The following is an 18,786-nucleotide window of genomic DNA, read 5'->3' as shown; positions in this document are numbered from 1 at the left end:
TGTAGAGTACCTCCACTTCACTTCCAAATATTCCTAATACTCAAACTCAAATTATGTAAACCACTTCAATTCACTCTACTTTCAATTTCAATGACATAATTCTTTTCATTTCAATTTACTCCACTTTAATGACATAATTCTTTTCAATTTCAATAACATAAACTCTTTGCCCTTTTCTTTGAAACCCGAAACATAAGTAAACACATGGCACACACCAAATACACTTTTTGTCACATGATACCCCACTCCAAAGCAAAGCCATAGCTCACTGTGAAGTAAGCTAACCCTGAACATAATTTAAGTCAACCTAAGCAGAATTTCATTTGTATAGTATTTTAAGTATTTACAACTTTGTTATTGATTTGTTACTTGTAACAACGCTTGATTGTAATTATGTATATTTTATTGATGACAAGGCGAAAAGAAAGTATAAAAATAAAGCCATTCTATCAGAAGTCAGCTCAGTCAGCTCAAGCAGCTCAATCAGCTCAGTCCTGATAGTTGGAAGGCAGTTGTTTGCCCTAACTCAAAAAAAAATCTCTTTTATTTTCAAAGGAATCTTTAGTCGGCAGGTTTGCCCTAAAGCTCTTCCGTAAGTTAATAGATCTGTTTTCAACGAGTTATAAGTTTTTAAAATCCACTGGGACTCGGCGAAGATATTTTACACTTTCATTTCATCGTACAGAATTCACCCAACATATTCTGAAAAAATAGGAAAAGAGATAACGCAACAATTTTTTATTTACATTTGCCTAAAATGTACAACAAAAATATGTGTCATAAAACTAAGATTTAAGTCTCTTAATACGCCAAAGTTTGAATTCAACGTAAATTCTGGAAATAAGTTAAAATGGAAAATATGTTTAAGGGGTTAGGTTAGTCAGAGGCCCGAAAAAATTATGATTTTCCATAACTTTTGTTTGCTAGTCAAAAATAAAAATAAAAACAAAGCATTAATACATATTGACTTGACTTTAGCAAAATTTCAAAAAGATATATTAATAATTGTAAAAGTTATCGCTGTTTGTGTAGAGCCCATTTCTCCAGAAGTCCCTTGCGCTGATCATCAAAAATCCTTCATCTAAAATCAATCGAACAGGAGAAATTAGTTTTATTAATAGATAATCTTGTACCTAATCGAAGAATTTTTTTTTGTTTTCAAAATTAACAATATTTTCTGGCAATATTTTCACATTTTCGAGAAAAAACCAACAATATTTTATGTTTTTCAAAAGCAGTATAAATTTTAATAAAATCTACCGAGCGATTTTAAGTTACAGGGATCACCAGTTCAATAATGTGGAGTTATACGAATTATTTAATTACTTACATTGTGTGATCTATTCCTGTGCCATATAATAGTTCTTCCGCCGTTAAAACAGTTTCCAAAATATCGATTTGCAGCTGCCTACGTATCATTTTACCTTTTCTAGTGTTATCGTTAGCGCGCTTATCTGCCAGCATCCAGCTACTTGCTCTCGAACGCTCCGAAGCGCCCGAGGCCCTTTGTGAATTGTTGAATAACTCGAAAAGTGTTTAACGGATTTGCTTCAAATTTGCACACAATATTTGTAAGATATTATACTTTAAAAAAATGTAAAAAAATCAATTTTTTTGAAAATTGTGACTACCCCTAACCTCTTAAGGATAGATTTCGTTAGAAAAAAATGCCTGTCTACTGAGGGACTAGAGAGTGAAAATGCCTACTAAACTAAGCCTACTTGTTTTTTACATAGAGCTGCTGGACACATTATGTATCAAAAAATTCAAATAGTTTCCTATGCCGATTCCCTCAAAAATGGGCAAAAGCGTGAAAACTTTGATTCTACCTAAAATAAAAATCAAACCGTCAATGCATATAAATATTTTTTATCCCTTCTACCAGAATCTATTGCCAGCACCTTGTCTGTTTTTGTATTGTATAGTGCAATTAGATGTATACAGTTAAATATATCATTACATTGCGTCTTCTACATTTTAATGAGCTATCATTTTGTGCATTGGAAAAATCGAAATCGGAAAAATTAAAAATACGGCGGTTCGAAATTTATTTAAAAGTCAAGTTTCCCTGAACTTTTTTGTTCGGAATGTCCAGTAGAATACTATTGTTGCCGATTAGAGTAGAGAAAAAAAATTACCCACCCTAATGTGCATGCAAACCTGTATGTATCAAGTATTATAATTTTAAGAAGAAATTACCTTAAGCAAGAACCTTAAGGGGTTTCATTGCATATCTTACTTACGTATATTTATATATAATGGAGAATACATAAGTACATAGGTACTTGCCCAGCTTAAATATTATTCAAGATGACACCAACAGAAAAAGGATAGTACATATTGGGCATGTAAAAAAATGCGTATTTTGTACTTTCTTAGTAAATTTTTTGGTGAAAAATACCCGGGTACAATTTATGAATTTTTAGTATATTGTAATCGATATACTATAATATTTATATCACATTCGGTAAATTAAATATTGAAATAAAATTTGGGGTCTCCGAGTGCATATTTTTATGTCAAGACTAACTTGGGTATTTCAAAAAATTGCCAATAGTGGAATGGAGAATGGAGAATGTAGAATGTAAAAACACATTTGCATATGAATGAGATTTTCTGTGGTGCCGCTCAAAACATTTTTTGCTTGAAAATACTATTGAAAATACTCAGCGATAACTTTATCAGTTGAGAGATCATATGAAACAGTTTTATTGCATATTAAATTTACATTTAAAAGACAATTTTAGAAACGACGTTTTAAAGAAGGAAAAAAAATATCTTGACAACGATAAATGATGTCGTTATCGAGATGTACGCATTTACGCAAAAGTGGGCGCTACACCGAGTACTTCCAGTGCTCCTTTTCGAGCAATCAGTAGGCAATGTGTTATGAAAATAAGCCAGTTACACATCAAAAGTAACTCCATCTGGGAGCTGTTCTTTCAAAAGCGGAAACGCAATGCCTGAACAACAACAAAACTTAAGTCCGTTTCTTATAGAAAATAATTACGAAAATTATGAAGTTATGTATGTGCATACGAGGTGTGTTCAAAAAGTATCGCGAATTTTGAATTCGCAGGTTACGTATATTCGAATTTCGATTCATTGTGGCGATATGTACTCATATCTTTCACTCATGCCGACGAGTTCGGCCATTTTAAATGTTCAGTTAATTGTTGACAGCGGCTTTGCTTGCACGTGTTTCGGCTCGTCTTCGATTTTTACCTTTTCAAAAAGATGGATCAAAGAACCTGTATCAAATTTTGTGTGAAAAACGAAATTAAGTGCGCGGATGCATTCCGAAGGTTGACTGTGCCATACGGAGAAGCTACTTTGGACCAAAGCAACGTTTATCAGTGGTACAAAATGATCTCAGAAGGCCGAGGGGATGTGAACGACGAAAAGCGTGCCGGACGCCCGAGCACTTCAACAACAGATGAAGTGAAGAAAATGGTATTGGCCAATCGTCGAATCACCGTTAGAGAAGTTGCTGAAGACCTAGGCATATCGATTGGCTCCAGCCATTGGATTTTTTTAAATAATTTGGGCATGAGACGTGTCGCCGCAAAACTGCTCAATCTCGACCGAAGCAACATCGCATGAACATTGCTAATGAGACATTGGACTCTGTCCGCGACAACCCAAATTTGCTCCAGAGGGTCATAACTAGTGACGAATCCTGGGTTTATGGTTATGAAGTGGAAACCAAAGCTCAATCATCTCAATGAAAGCTGCCGCATTAACCAAGACCGAAAAAAGTGCGCCAAGTTCGGTCGAATGTAAAAGTTTTGCTTACCGTTTTCTTCAATTGCAGGGGCGTTGTGCATCATGAGTTCTTGCCACAGGGTAAAATGGTCAATTAGGAATAATAAGCAATCCGCCAGAAAGGCCCGGATTTGTGGAAGAATAAAAATTGGCTCTTGCATCACGATAACGCCCCTGCTCACACATCGTTGCTTGTGCGCGACTTTTTGTCCAAAACCAGCACACTAATGATGCCACAGCCACCGTATTTCCCAGATCTGGCCCCTTGTGTCCTTTTCTTGTTCCCGAAACTGAAGAGACCCATGAAAGGACGATGCTACGTTACGATTGACGAGATAAATACGGCATCGAAGGAGGAGCTGAACAAAATAAAAAAAAATTATTTTTTAAAGTGCATCGAAGATTGGAAAAAACGTTGGCCCAAGTGCATTATATCTCATTACTTTGAAGGGGACGAAATAGATATTAATGAATAAATAAATAATTTTTGAAAAAACACAAAATTCGCGATACTTTTTGGACACACCTCGTATTTTGAAAAAGTTAATTGTTTCTGGCCCAACAATCATCAACTGCTTCAAAAAAGCTGCTTGAGGTTAGTGGTCTGCTTCGGACGAAGAGGACGACATATGTACCTTTAATTTTCGGTAATGCGTTTCATGAGGATACGGAAATGACGAACGCTGATTGCGAGGTATGGATAAGGGTTAATAAAATAACTGCCAATGCAACTCTTCAGGACTACTTTGAGGTGGATAATGAAGTTTGTGTAGCAGGTTTCCTACGGATAACGGCATTATTACGCACATTAACTCAGTAGATTCGAATTTAAGCGGAATGGAAAGTGATGACGAGAGTTCAGTGTATAAGATTATTTACCACGCTAATAAGAATATTCTTTTTTTTTTCAAAGAAACTGCAATGATGTAAGAGACTTCTTAAGTAATAAACATATTTATTAAATCTAAATACATATATTTCAGTTACCTCAATGGAAATAATCCGAAATCCAGTAAAAAGAATTTCTACTTTGTTTAAAGTCCTATAGAGACCATCAGTGATAGTTCTATTCATTTGCAAATATAAATTCAAAGCTCTGAAGCAATCTCTGATAGCATGGAGAATAATCTTATACACTGAACTCTCGTCATCATTTTCCATTCTGCTCAAATTCGAAACTACTCAGTTAATGTGCGCAATAATGTCGTTATCCGTAGGAAACCTGCTACACAAACTTCATTATCCACCTCAAAGTAGTCCTGAAGAGTTGCATTGGCAGTTATTTTATTAACCCTTATCCATACCTCGCAATCAGCGTTCATCATTTCCGTATCCTCATCAAACGCATTACCGAAAATTAATGGTATGTCGTCCTATTCGTCCAAAGCAGAACACTGACCAATAGCAGCTCTTTTGAAGCAGATGACGACTGTTGGGCCAGAAATAAATAAAGTTTTCAAAATATCTTGTTTCGACCAACACTCAACCGTACTAGAATTTGGAGGAGCAATATTTTCAGGGCAAAAAGGAGCCTATAACCTGCTCAAAAAATAGTGATAAGTGAAAATTCCATCAAATTCGGCTAATCCATTCCATAGTGACAAAGTTTTTAAAAATGGTCTTATTATACTATTCTGTGACACTCCCAACATCATCCACAATTTTATTTTATTTTTATATTGTTTTCAATATACAGGCACAATCCTACAGTTTTACTATAAAATTATATTTCACATAAGAGAAGTATTAAGATAGTTTTTCCAAATGTATTCCAACATTTTTGAAAGTGTGTAGCAACAATACAATAATCACAAAACGTAGAAATTGCAAAGCAAAGAAATTCTATACCTTCACTTCGCGTTCAACCAACAGCCTGACGTCTACTACGCATTCTTACCGACATGACCTTGGTGTCGTTCTAAAGTTCTTAGTTGGGCTTAATGTGTGGTGTTGTTTTTTTTGTAGAAACACACGTTGTTGTAGCTGTAATTCGACACTACGTACATAAATATTTGTAATACAAAGGTCTCAAAGTATTCTAACTAATAATTCAGTTATTTTTTCACATTCTCTTTCGCCTTTGCACTTCGATGTACTTACATATGTATGTGTGCTCATTTGTGACTCTGTGAACAAACCACTTATCAAGTCAACAACCGCTAAGGGGCACAACAACGCCAATTTCCGTGCGTTAAAGAAAATTTTACCTGGAAGATTCACCAATCACTGCGCAAAAGTAGGCAACAAGAAGGAAATGAGGTGAGTGCGAAGTGGCAAACGATTACAACAAAAGCTATTGTAACGTTATTACTATGTACTATACTTATATGTACTATATATTATTATATATATATAATATATATTCAATATACTTATTATACTATTATAGGTGGCGCAAAATGAATCACCCTATCGAAAGATTTATAATTTTTGCGGCGTCATATGTCAATCATATTTGACTCTTGTGCCTCAGTTAAACAGCCTCAGTACACAAACAGACAAGCAATTGAGAGCAAAATAAAGATGTCCATAACTCAAACCTAAGTAAAAAAAATTTTACTTATTAAAAAAGTTATTCAAAAATAAAAATAGATGATTAATTTTGCGCCACATTGTTGGCGTTGATTCCTCCAGCCCATAGGTCGCACCAAACGGGTTGTTTTCAATGAACGAAATAGTTGTGCTTGAATGGCTTCGGGTTGTTCTTCAGCCCAAATACGGCAATTTTGCTTATTGATATAGCCATTAGGCCAAAAATGGGCCTGATCACCATACACGATAAGTTGGCCTGAGCGCGCGATGAACCCTTTTCTCAGAGCGTCGATTTCCATAATATAATTGCACGATTTGTAAACAGTGTTAAAATGTAAATATTGGGTAGTCGAAAAAGTCTTTTCGTATTTCTAATCAAACTTCAACTCATTTTTTTTTTTTTTTTTTTTTTTAATGAACTTTATTAAACCAAATATGTACCATTTTGGTCGACCACCTTTTGCCATTTTTCTTCTAGAGACAATATTCTATCAGTGTAAAACTTTTGTGGTTTCTCGGCGAAAAACTGCGACAAGCGATTTTCACAGGCTTCTCTTGAAGGCAACTTTACTCCATTAAAGGAGTTCTGCAGAGACCGAAACAAATGGTAGTCCGATGGTGCAAGGTCAGGGCTAGCCAAGCTCTCCCAGTTTTTGCCGAGTCATCAAAGATGTGTGTGGCCTAGCGTTGTCCTGAGGGAAGACGCCCTTTCTGCTGATCAGTTCTGGCCGTTTTTTTTCGATTGCTTGCTTAAATCTCATCAGTTGTTGACAGTAAAGTGTGGAATCAATCGTTCGAGCAGGCTGGAGCAGCTCATAGTGGATGATTCCTTTCCACCAAACACACAGCATAACCTTTCGAGGCGTCAATCCTGGCTTTGCGACAATTTGTTGAGCTTCACCACCCTTGCACCATGATCTTTTTCGCACATTATTGTCGTATTTGATCCACTTTTCGTCTCCTGTTACCATTCGCTTCAGAAATGGTTCGATTTCATTTCGTTTCAGCAAAGAATCGCAGATGTTAATTCGGTCCATTAAATTAATTAAATGTAACCAGCCTTTTTTAAATGGTTCAAAGCCGTTTGATGATGAATGTTTAGTGCCTTGGCGAAGTCATGGCAGCTTATGTGACGGTCCTGGTCAATCTTTTCCATAATTTCATCTACTTTTTCAAGGATAGGTCGACCGGAGCGAGGTGCATCTTTCACATCGAAATTTCCAGAACGGAAGCCAGCGAACCATTGTTGTGCTACACGAACTGATACAGCATCGTGTACGTAAACTTCACAAATTTCATTGCATACAAAATACGAAAAGACTTTTTCGACTACCCAATATTTCCATGAGGAAGGAAATGTGAATACTGAAAAAAAATTATGTATTTAGTTTGACACTATTTACGCGTAATCTGTGAAAACCCGCTATTGGAAAAAATACCTCTAATCTGATCACCATTCTTTATTTATTTATTTTTTTTTATTCATTAATATCTAACAAAATTCAGAACGGACATTTAAGTTTTAAATTCAGAACTATAATACAAATTTGCAATATTTAATGTTAAAAAGTATAGTAAAATTAGATTATCAGCATAAGAAAAAGGGAGATAGTTAAGGTCAGACAACGATCTAGCGAGAGGTGCATTGTCACTATATAATATCCTACTAAAGCCAACGCGAAAAATCTTGCAACAGCGAACATTTCTGCAAGGAAAATTAAACTGTATTCCTTCTAAACTGTATTCTTTCAATGAAAGTTGAATGAAAACCAAGATATGCCAATTTAGTTACGAAAATCGTATGGGAGATTTTATCAAAGGCTTTAGAGAAATCCGTGTATATCGCGTCAGTTTGAAAACCATTCTGGAAGCCTGCGTGGCAATCTTCCGAAAAAACGAATAAGTTAGATAACGTAGATTTTGCAACTACAAAACCATTCTCTCTAGGACTAATTAGACGTTTAACGCGAAAATATAACTTGTCTTTGACAACGCATTCAAAAAGTTTAGATCCAGCAGAAAGTTTGGAAATTGGCCTGTAATTTGGAATATCGCTTTTATTACCGCTTTTAAAAAATGGAGGGACTGAAGTCAGCTTCCAATCATCGATAAATATTACTTCAGCCAAGGATTTGTTAAAAATTAGTTTAAGAGGTTGCACCAAAGAGCTTCAATTTTTAAACAAAGTTACAGAAAGACCGTCTAAATCAGAATGAGAATAGTTTTTAATCTTTAACAATCCCTCAATTACATCATCATCTGATAGATCAAGTGAACCGAAGCCAACTGAAGAAGACAACTTCCCCAAGAAATTATGGTGAATGGCTGCCATTTATAAGGGTAATATGCATAATTTTAACAAAATTAGAAAAATATTACCAATGACGAATTAATCACAGAGCTCACTTCCTAACCACCTTTGACTGCAATTATACAATATGCTAGTATACAACTTTATTTATTTTCAATTCATAAATTAAAAGTCAATGGCACAAAATTCCATGAATACTGAACAAATATTGTAGAAATTTTGTGATAACGTCTCCAAATTATTATATACTGAACATCCTGTCATAGTGATTTTCCTTGAGTCCTGCAAATAAGAATCTTAGCTGTTTCATATTCTTTCGATGATTCTATGCAATGAAGAAAGGTGGTTCCACTTAATGACCTTAACAGCTATATGAGCCGTTTGACTTTTTTACGGGTTCATTGAAATATAACTACTAGAATGAAAATTGTATTTAATTTTTTTTCAACTACCTTCAATTCAATTAAAATTCAATTTTATAAAGTAGTAATAAGAAAAAAATAATAGAAAAAAAAATTAAGTTGTGCATTTACATACAAGCAAGATACTAATTACATATACAGCTTTTAAATTTTGAAGTACCTTAATTTATTTTTAACTATCAATAATATTAACAAATTAAAAAGCTTCGAAAATTCCCATATCCGCCAAAAAATTGTAAGTGAAACTTCCTACTGCCAAATAGCAGGTACGAAAAATCACTCATACGCCCTAGTGCGCTGACAAAAGTAAATACGACATAACCATAGCACTCGCGCAATCGCTATTGCTTCATTTAAGTTCATTATCGAAGTAACCGAATTGAATTGAAAATACACACGTACATACGTATGAATTTATGTACATACTCACACTCACACAAAAAAGACTAGGTCAGTGACTCGAACGACAAGCAGCATCTGATATATGGAGCAAAGCGATGCAATTGATTTGAATTGATGACAATTTACGATAGATTATTGCAGCTAATCCCGCTCAACTATCAATATTTTGTTTACTGGTAATGAATTGATAATTGTAAAAGTGCATTAGGGTTATTTAAAAGTTAGAAAGTGAATAATAAAAGTGAGTAAGTTGCACGGACCACACAAAAGAAGTAAAATTTATTAAGGTATCTTAAAAGAGATACAATGGCTGAAAGAAAAGATGTACGCGCCAATTATATATATATTTATATAATTCGCAATATGCTATGTGCGGGAAGTTTTACGGAAATAGCAAATTGCAAAATATTAATTTAGATATTTTAAAACATTGTTATATGCCTTTAAAAAAAAGATGCGCTGAAAAATATTCACCACTCGAAAAACTAAGTTAATTAAAGTTTGCACATTACATGATTGCATGTTACGTCGCCACTGCTTCTCTCCTGGCAGTACATTCGTTTCCTGGTGGATATGCAGCAGAATCATTATTTTGTGTTGCCCTTTCCCGTTTAGCTACTGCCTTTCATATGTGATGAGCTTCAATTTGATATTGTTATCGAAAAGTTTGGTATTTTTTAGTATAAGCTTACATAGAATATTTTCACTTACGACCTTTAGTTGTTCTTTTGACGTGATAACGTCTTATAATTCGATTTAGCCGGCTGCACGCACGAAAAAATGTGTCGTTACCTTGCTCTTTAGTGTTACCTTGCTCATTAGTGTTACCTTGCTCATATGTAGTTACCTTGCTCATTGCATTGCATGAACTGCAAGCGAAAACGCGGAACGAACGACAAAGCAAACAAAGCAAACGAACGGCAACGTTCGACATCTTGCTCTCTCCTACTTAAGTGAGCGTATATATGTATGTATATGCGCATATGTACATATAATATATAAGTTCACGTATTAGTATTTGCATATGCCTTCTTATTGATTATTATTAATTTGATTTACTTAAAGAATTTAAAATAAAACCAAGTTTGTTAATAATACCTGTTGTTTTAATGTTATTATTATTAATTTTTTTATTATATATGAAGGAAAAAATGTATGGTAATATTTACCATATACCTTATAAGATAAGTTGTACACTAATATATGTATATAAACATGCATATACATATACAATTTCGCGCAATTTTCAAAAAGAACAAATCTATATGTAAAGATGCATACAAGTCATATGGACATATCAAATATACGAATCTATTCCGTACGCAAGCAAATGCAAGCTAATGTGCTTGAACTGCAAGCGAGAGCGCCGAACGAACGACAAAGAGCACAATCGGCCCCCGCGTTCGGCAACGTTCGACATCTGGCTCTGTCCTACTTGAGTGAGCATATATACATATGTATGTATATGCGCATATGTAGGTATATAAATTCACATACTTGTATTTGCATATGCCTTCTTCCTGTGTGCATGGTAATAAACCATTTCTCTGTTGAGAATAGGACGATGATAGAAAAAGTAGGAAATGAAAGGGAGTGTTTCGAATGTAAAGCGTCTTGAAAAAGGCAAATCGATGATGGTGCCTCTTAGTGTTGTTGACTTATTAACGTCTGATGCACAATCGAAATTGAAGATATCTTTCATGAATTTGATAAATGTTTCGTAATTTTTCACGTTTGTGTAAATGTAACTTGACCTATTCCATTGCAATTCCATTTACCTCCTCCTCTATATCCATACAAAATATCTATCAAACAAATAAAATTAAATAAAATAATATTTTGTTTTGAAAATTGCAACCATTCCATCAATATTTTCTTATGACGTTGTCACGTTAAACTATCGTCAGTAAACCGACTTTACAGACAACCTCTTTTTTTCTATGAACTTAGAAACTCATTTCGGCCAAAAGATGAAATTAACTCATGAAAACTTTTGTGCGATGATTTATTACGATTTTCGGCGAGAATTTTCGATACAGGAGTACATTGATCAACTTATTTCGCCGTTGAAGCATTACACTTAGCCATTAACAAATGCTGAAAATGCCTTCTATGCCGCAATTGATAACGCAAGAATGTCATGTGATATATCGCGAAGTAGAAGCATCCTTGGGCGTTAGTGGGAGCAGCATATACTCAATATTTCAAAAAAGAACTCGTATCGATTAGTGAGAAGAAATGTTAAAGAAATTCAGCCGCGGTGGTTCAAAGCACGTCTATGGCAACGCAATAGGTGACGAATCTTGGATCTATGCACATGAGCCGGCAAGAAAACTGCAATCGACAGTAGGGGTGTTTCAAAATGAGCTGAATCCTACAAAAGTTGTTTGCGCAAGAAGCACCTTGAAGAAAATGGTCGCCTATTTTTTTTTTAAATTCTGAAAATCGGAAATTTAAAACAATCAATTCTGAGTGCTACACAATCATTTGTTTGCCAGAAATTTTCGGAGAATTAAGGAAAACCAACCGCCTAAGGGGTATCATACTTCACCAAACAATGCGACTCCTCACGAGAGTTTTTGAGCACCCAAAAGATCGAACTAATGGGTCATCCGCCTTACAACCCTGTGTTGGGAGCTAATGACTTCCTTTTGTTCCCGAACATCAAAAATAAAAATCGAGGCCAACTTTTTTCAACGCCTGTAAAAGCTATTGAAGTCTTTAAACAGCTTGTTTGGAGGTATCCATTTCTGAGTAGCAAAAGTGCTTGGTTCAAGCGAATGCAGAAGTGTATTGACGTCCAAGGAGAATGTCTTGAGAACTAATAAAACTATTTTGATTTTATTTTCTTTATTGGGCGCAAAATATTAAAGACAACACTCACAAGCACAAAGGCAAGGCACAAGAACCTTTAAGTTTATTTTGTTTGGCGCCCTTAATACGAACAAATAACAACCAGCGATCCGTATTCCAAACAATATCAAAATCTTTTAAATGAAGCAAACTGAAAATCGTAAATAAGAACAGTAGAAAAGAAAAATATAAAAATGTATCGCGTTCTCTTTTTTGTTTTTTTTTGGCGGTGAGGTTGGGTTGAAAATGCCTTCGCACCATATAGTAACCATCGCTACTACGTATGTGGTGATTCCACTTAAAATATCCCTTCTCTTCTTTTGCATTTTCCCCTCCACCACGGGACTGCTTCCGCATTGCTTCGAGGTAGAGGGCTTCTTTTTTCGGATAATATCCTCCACGAAATTCGCGACGGCATTCCATTTTTCATCGTCTATCATCATTTTCTCGATTATCGCGTTCTCTTGAAACTTATTTCTTAGAGGTTTTCGACATGACTATTTTCGAATCTAGTATCCAATTTTCAAAATTCAAAAACGTTTCGGGTAGTCACCGGTAAAAAAATAATTTAAAAAAATTAAACCTTCCAACTAATATGCAATAAAAGTTACCAATTTTAGTGCAATTTTATATTTTTGTTTCAAAATTTCTCATCCATATTAGGTTCGCTAGTGTTATATTCCTTTAAAGCGAACCAAAAAACGCCTAAATACCGAGTTTTGAGTGAGTCTAATAATTTTTTTTTATTGTAAGCCATAAAGATTCGTAAACAGCGACAAGAAAAATCCTCCTGTAGCTAGTTCCAAGACATGAAAATTCCCAAATCGTCGGTATCAGTTTGTTGACTTATCAGTCATTTTCTCGAAATCTTATTTTCAAAAATTAGGCCCCTCTTCGCTGTTCAATACACAATCAGTTTTATTAGTCAAATACGCCAAACTCAATCCTTCCGAAGTTTTAGATGATTATTGCTAGAAATGTCATATTGTTTGTTAAGTTCAGCAGTTAAGCGTTCACAATTAAGAAACCTTCCCACGGAATTTAGAGCACTAATGGATTTATGCGTACGTATGCAAGGAAGTGGGTAGGATGTAACTCTGAAACATTCCAATTATTGATATTGACAACAAACTTGATGCGCTAACATTTATCTAGCCGATCAAAGGCTTGCCGACTGCAATGTCACACGTGCAGCACGAGCCACGTGCGCGGTGCACTTAATAATAATAATATGTTTATGTGTGTTTGTATGTATGTGCATAAGTGGGTATGAAGGCAATAACAAGAATAACTGCAACACGTGCTCGTGGAACTTAATCAACCGAGTAACATTAATTGTTCGTTACTGCATATTTTTCTAAAATTAGATATGAGGATCAAGCTTTTTTTAAACAATTAACAGATTTGTTTCTTGCGTATTATTTAGCAGATACTATTTATGATAAATTGACTGGCGAATAAATGGCAAAAGTGAAAACAATTAAACATTTCGAATCTAACCTTTGAGAAATTTATTTATACATAGTTCTCAAGTTGATATCACACGATGGAGAAAATACAGAAGGTTTGGCCAGCATCGGCCGAATTAACTGGCTCTTAGCGATTTTGAGCGGATCAGCTGATTTGCTTACGAAAAACCATCGACTCATTCTAAAATACAAACAGAGAAATACCTTTGCGCTTTTAGAAATAGTTAAAAGGGTGGTCCGCTTGTGTAATTCTATGAACCTTAATTTACTTACCAAGGACCGGTTTCTCAGTAATATATAAGCTTAACTCTGCTTTTCAGATAAATTACAGGGATGCACGGACATCAACTTTCTACTAGTTAGCTAAATGACAGTCCAGAGTATTGTTTACAATGCGCGCGGAAGCATTTTGCCGAGAGTAAAGCCGAAGAAAGAAAATCAGTAATGGATTTCAAACATAATAATGTGATTGCATTAGATTAGGCTGGAAAATTACAACCAGCGATTATTCGTGAGTTCGAGCATCTTAAAGTAAATAAAGTTTTTGTTTATCGCACCATCCCTCGTTACAATGATACTGGTAGCATCGCAAAACGTCATGGATGTGGTCATCAAAAGACTGCAACGTCACGTGAAATGGTTCAAAAAGTGAAGAGGCGACTTGAGCGAAATCCCCGACGAAGTGCCAATCAAATGGTGAAAGAACTGAAAATATCTGACCGTAGCATCCGCCGCATACTGAAAAATAATCTCAAAGTTAAGCCTTATAAGACAAAAAAGGCGCATGATCTCACAACAAAGCAGCAACAAGTCAGACTTGAGAGAGCGAAGTAGTTGCCTCACCAAACGCGAACTCGATGGATTATTCTCTTTGAGCCATTTTGGAGTTCAACGTCCAAACTAAAAGATTCACCAGTCTCGAGGCGCTGAAAAAAGCCATTGTGCGAGTGGTTCACATTCGGGCAGCTTTCAATTCGAGCAAAAGTAAATTGATTCTTAATTTTGTATTATTTTCACACATTTTTTATTTTGAATTGAATAAAAGTAATTTTCCAAACCAAATTTATGGCCTTTTTAATTGCTTACACTTCGAGTGCCGGACCCTGTAAGTTGGAACGCTCGATTTTCCAGGATTTAATTCAGTTAAAAAATTCAGCATATTCAAACTGGACTTCAGTATAAAGATCGAATATGATTGTAAGTGGAGCCCTAGCAGCATACCAAATATAGGCCTTTAAGCTTTTTAAAATATTCTACCACTGGACTTTACAGAAGAATCAACTACAGTTTTGTTCCCCTTCGGATGTGAGCAGAATACCAATGAGGTCATAAAATCCGATGATTGTTGTTGTTATTGGTGTAGCAGTATTCTGGCAGGTCCTGACTAGTACCAGGTGCCCAGACGGACGCTGGTTATTCAGGACCGACCGGCCATTTTCTTTAAATACCGGCAACAACATTTCCTTCTTCTTGCCCCAAGTGTTTGAGGCTAGCGATTTGAGGACCTTGTTGTGGTTTTGGACCTTGCTAGCAATTGCGGTTGTATGCGCCAAGGAGGAGAGCAAACATTTGAAGATTATCCCCAAAAATGTCGGAGTATATTGGTCGGTCGATATTGGAGAACTGCCGAGGATTTAGTGGTGGAAAGCTTGAGATTTATCGCAATGAAAAAGTGAGAAAGACTGGCGAGATAAACTTTGGAACACAAGCCATCTAAGTCATTGCCGGATGCCGTTATCGAGCTATCATCAGCATAGGTGACTAATAAAACTCCCTCTGGAGGTTGGCGAAGCTTCGAAATATAGCAGTTGAAAAGTAAGGGTGAACGAACACCACCCTTGCTTTACTCTACTCTGTTTTGAGCTGTGGTCTCGAAAAATTACAGATTCTTGTCGACCACACAAGTAGTTCCCGGACCAACTCTTCAGACCCGGTGGAAGGGTCGACTGTTGGATATCATCTAGTAGTATCGAGTGGCTTTTTCATTAAAAAAATTTCCAATTATAGTGAACTGCCATGCCTAACATTTCAAATGTTTGTTAATACAAATTTTTTTTTTAAGTCTTTCTACTAAGATATTCACCACACCCAAGAAAATAATGTAGAATTAGATGGCTGATGGCCGACGGCTGACGGCTCACGACTACAGCATTTGTAGGGTAAACCCAGAATCTCTCTGGTACGTAAGACTCATTATTGGGGAAACCAGTCACTACACATCGCAGACAAGAGATGAAATTACCCCGTGATATCCATTCTGGATATTTTAGCAGGTTCAAGTCCTGTACTTTCATGGGCCTATCATAAGATATCCTCCATGGTAACACTTAGGGCCAGTTTAACTATATTTCCAATTAAACAAGGTTTATACGCCCAATTTTGAAGGCTTAAACTCAGTTTAAAAATTCACCACAGCTAAACTATCACTGAAAACAAAACTGGTCCTTAATCGAACACCGACCTAAGCACGAACTAGTAAGACAACCACAACACCTTACTAAATTATTAATGTAAAAGGTATTAACAACACATATAAATTTCTATTTAGAAATCATCTGGAAGGGTTTAAAAGCTACCGCAATCTTTCGTCTTTTATGATTCTAGTCCCCCAACAAATATTCACATAAAAATTTTACACCATCGAAAAAAAGAAAATTTAGTTCTCCTTAAGGGGGTACGCCACTGTGGGGGGTCAAAAAATAGTCGATTTTTGGGAATTTTTTTTTTGTAAGTAGGAATGATTATTCGAGGATTGGACAAAAGGTAATTTATGATATATGTATTAAACTATGTTGATGTAATTTTTTATTAAAAAATGTTTAAAATTGACAAATTTATGTAAATTACGTAACGAGTTAAAAAAAATTACGTCATCTGGTGGCAGCGATACAGCAATGAATAATCATTTGAAATCAAAAAACCAAAAATTTTATTAATCTAATTGTACGTAGCCGTTTTTTTTTTTTTTTTTTTTTGACAAAATGATGGTGATTTGAATTTCGATGTGTGTTTTTCGCCATTTTTTTGATTTTCAACAGGCCCAAAAAAATAGTTATTTTCAAAATTTTGAAAATCCCTACGTACAACGATAGCCAATGCGATACCAAAAATTTTGGAAATAAGAAAATTAAAATCAGTTCATTAGTCTTCGAGAAATCGTTGCCACCGTATCAAAAAAAGTCGTTTCGAGAAAAACGCGTTTGAAATAAAGCATCGTATCGTAAGCACTAAGGGGCCGAACCGACGGGCGCTCACTTAAGTGCACATGAATCGGGAATAAAGCGAATTTCGCTTTCAAATTTTTACCACATTTTCTTGAGTAGTTATACTAACAATTTATGCAAAAATAAATCGATTTTTTTGAATTTTCATGGTGTCGTTCCCCCTTAATGCCTTGGTTCCTGTGGTTAGTTCCATATCGAGGAATGCATCAATTTAGTTCTTGAAAAGGTTAGCTAACATTCTCTGCTTTCGCATTATTTAACAGCTCTCTGTTAAATACGCATACATCTTATTTTCCCACCAGATGTCTCGCTAAATGCAATCGTTTTTTGCCTTTTCCATGGCGAATCCACACACGGCGACTTCGGTATAGCAGCTGATTCTTTCATATCATTGGGTAATTTGAACTGGTTTGTCTGTTGTTGCTTTGTTTGTTTGTTAACATGCTCTTTGAAATTTTGACCTACAAATCAGTTCAAACAACCAAATTTCAAAACTAAAATGCGGGTAAATGTTGTTGTTGCCTTACCAAAGTCACCTTCTATGAATTCGCTTTAGTATTTGCCTAACCGCACTTCGTAAACATCAGCTGCAAAGTCAGCTGTACACTTTTGACATTCCATTTCACCTGCATGTGGCAAAGTAAATAAAGAAATAAACCTTATTAGGCACGTAAGATAAGTCGGCAAATAAAACAAATGTAAAAATAAAATAGATGAAAAACAAAACAACTTAAAGAATCAATAACGAAGTGTGTGCGGCACAAGTAAATAATAACAAATCGAGCCAGTCATAAATAAGCTCTGTAAACTAAAGCGTCGCTCTGGGGGGCATTCAACGCGCCTAAGCAGCTTAATTCCGACACATTGCAAGAGAATTCATACTAAATTGATTACTTCTTTATTGTGGTTATTGTTTGTGTGGATTAATTTGAATTTTGTTTTTTTTTTTTACACAACGCAATATTCACTTACATTCAGCGGCTGTCGTAATTATCCATCGTACTATCGCTGCCTTAGTCAGGGGAACTATTTAAATGTTGAACATCTGAGTGCCGATAACTATCCGTATTATCTGAGCAGCTTCTCTGGAGGCAACAGCAGCAATAGCAATGCCAATAATGCACTTTTCAATTTCGGGACCAACGTAGAGAACGACACCAACGATCTATCCGGCAGCGAAAATCATTTCGACGATTTCTTACAATTACCCCTAACACCTTGGCGTTCTTTGGATCAAAATTTAGATATAGAACCTTCAACTAGGAGTTACAGTTCCTCACAGTATTTCAACTCAATGAATAACGATAGACGCAATGGTGGCGGTGGTGGCGGTGGTGGCGTTCACGCTACCAATTCGACAGACTCAATTAATAATTCTTCGTCTCGCACACGTCGCGCACGTTCAAGGTTGGGTCAATTGAACCCACTTTTCCATAAAAGGGATAAAGCAGAAGATGAAAATGCATTGCCATCATTTCTAGTCAAGCAGGCACGCAAAACAGGCGCAATGCAGCTGAGCGGCAAAGGCTTAACCACAGGTTAGTACACAAACAAGTCAAAAATAAGCAACCCTCTTTAATTTGTCGAGCAACACTTTGACCATATTTGAAAATCAATATGTCCTGCTTAGGTTAGTCTCTGTATGCGTCACGTTGTTTGCAAGGCGGCACTAAACATAAGTGAGTTTTTCGTCGCCAGTTGTGAATTATACATATTTTCCTACAAAGGTCACTTGTCGGTTGCTTTTCTTTTAGTGTGTTAATTTCGAGCGACAATAAAACGAATAAGCGTAGTGTACTTGTAGTTGT

At 35.6% G+C, this 18,786-nt stretch overlaps 1 protein-coding gene across 2 annotated transcripts in view; it reads left to right on the top strand.

Moving 5' to 3' along the window:
• LOC129242295 (leucine-rich repeat-containing protein 40) overlaps positions 1-18,786 on the top strand; it is a 63,095-nt gene that overhangs the window by 1,624 nt on the left and 42,685 nt on the right. For both annotated transcript variants that reach the window (XM_054878866.1, XM_054878874.1), the window contains exons 2-3: positions 5,915-6,024; positions 17,957-18,516. In XM_054878866.1, the coding sequence (XP_054734841.1) occupies positions 6,020-6,024; positions 17,957-18,516 (565 nt within the window). In that variant the 5' untranslated portion in view covers positions 5,915-6,019. The remainder of the gene's footprint in view (positions 1-5,914; positions 6,025-17,956; positions 18,517-18,786) is intronic.

This window comes from Anastrepha obliqua, chromosome 1 (assembly GCF_027943255.1).
Source record: "Anastrepha obliqua isolate idAnaObli1 chromosome 1, idAnaObli1_1.0, whole genome shotgun sequence".
Classification (NCBI taxonomy): domain Eukaryota; kingdom Metazoa; phylum Arthropoda; class Insecta; order Diptera; family Tephritidae; genus Anastrepha; species Anastrepha obliqua.
This window is presented reverse-complemented; position numbering and strand designations above follow the sequence as displayed.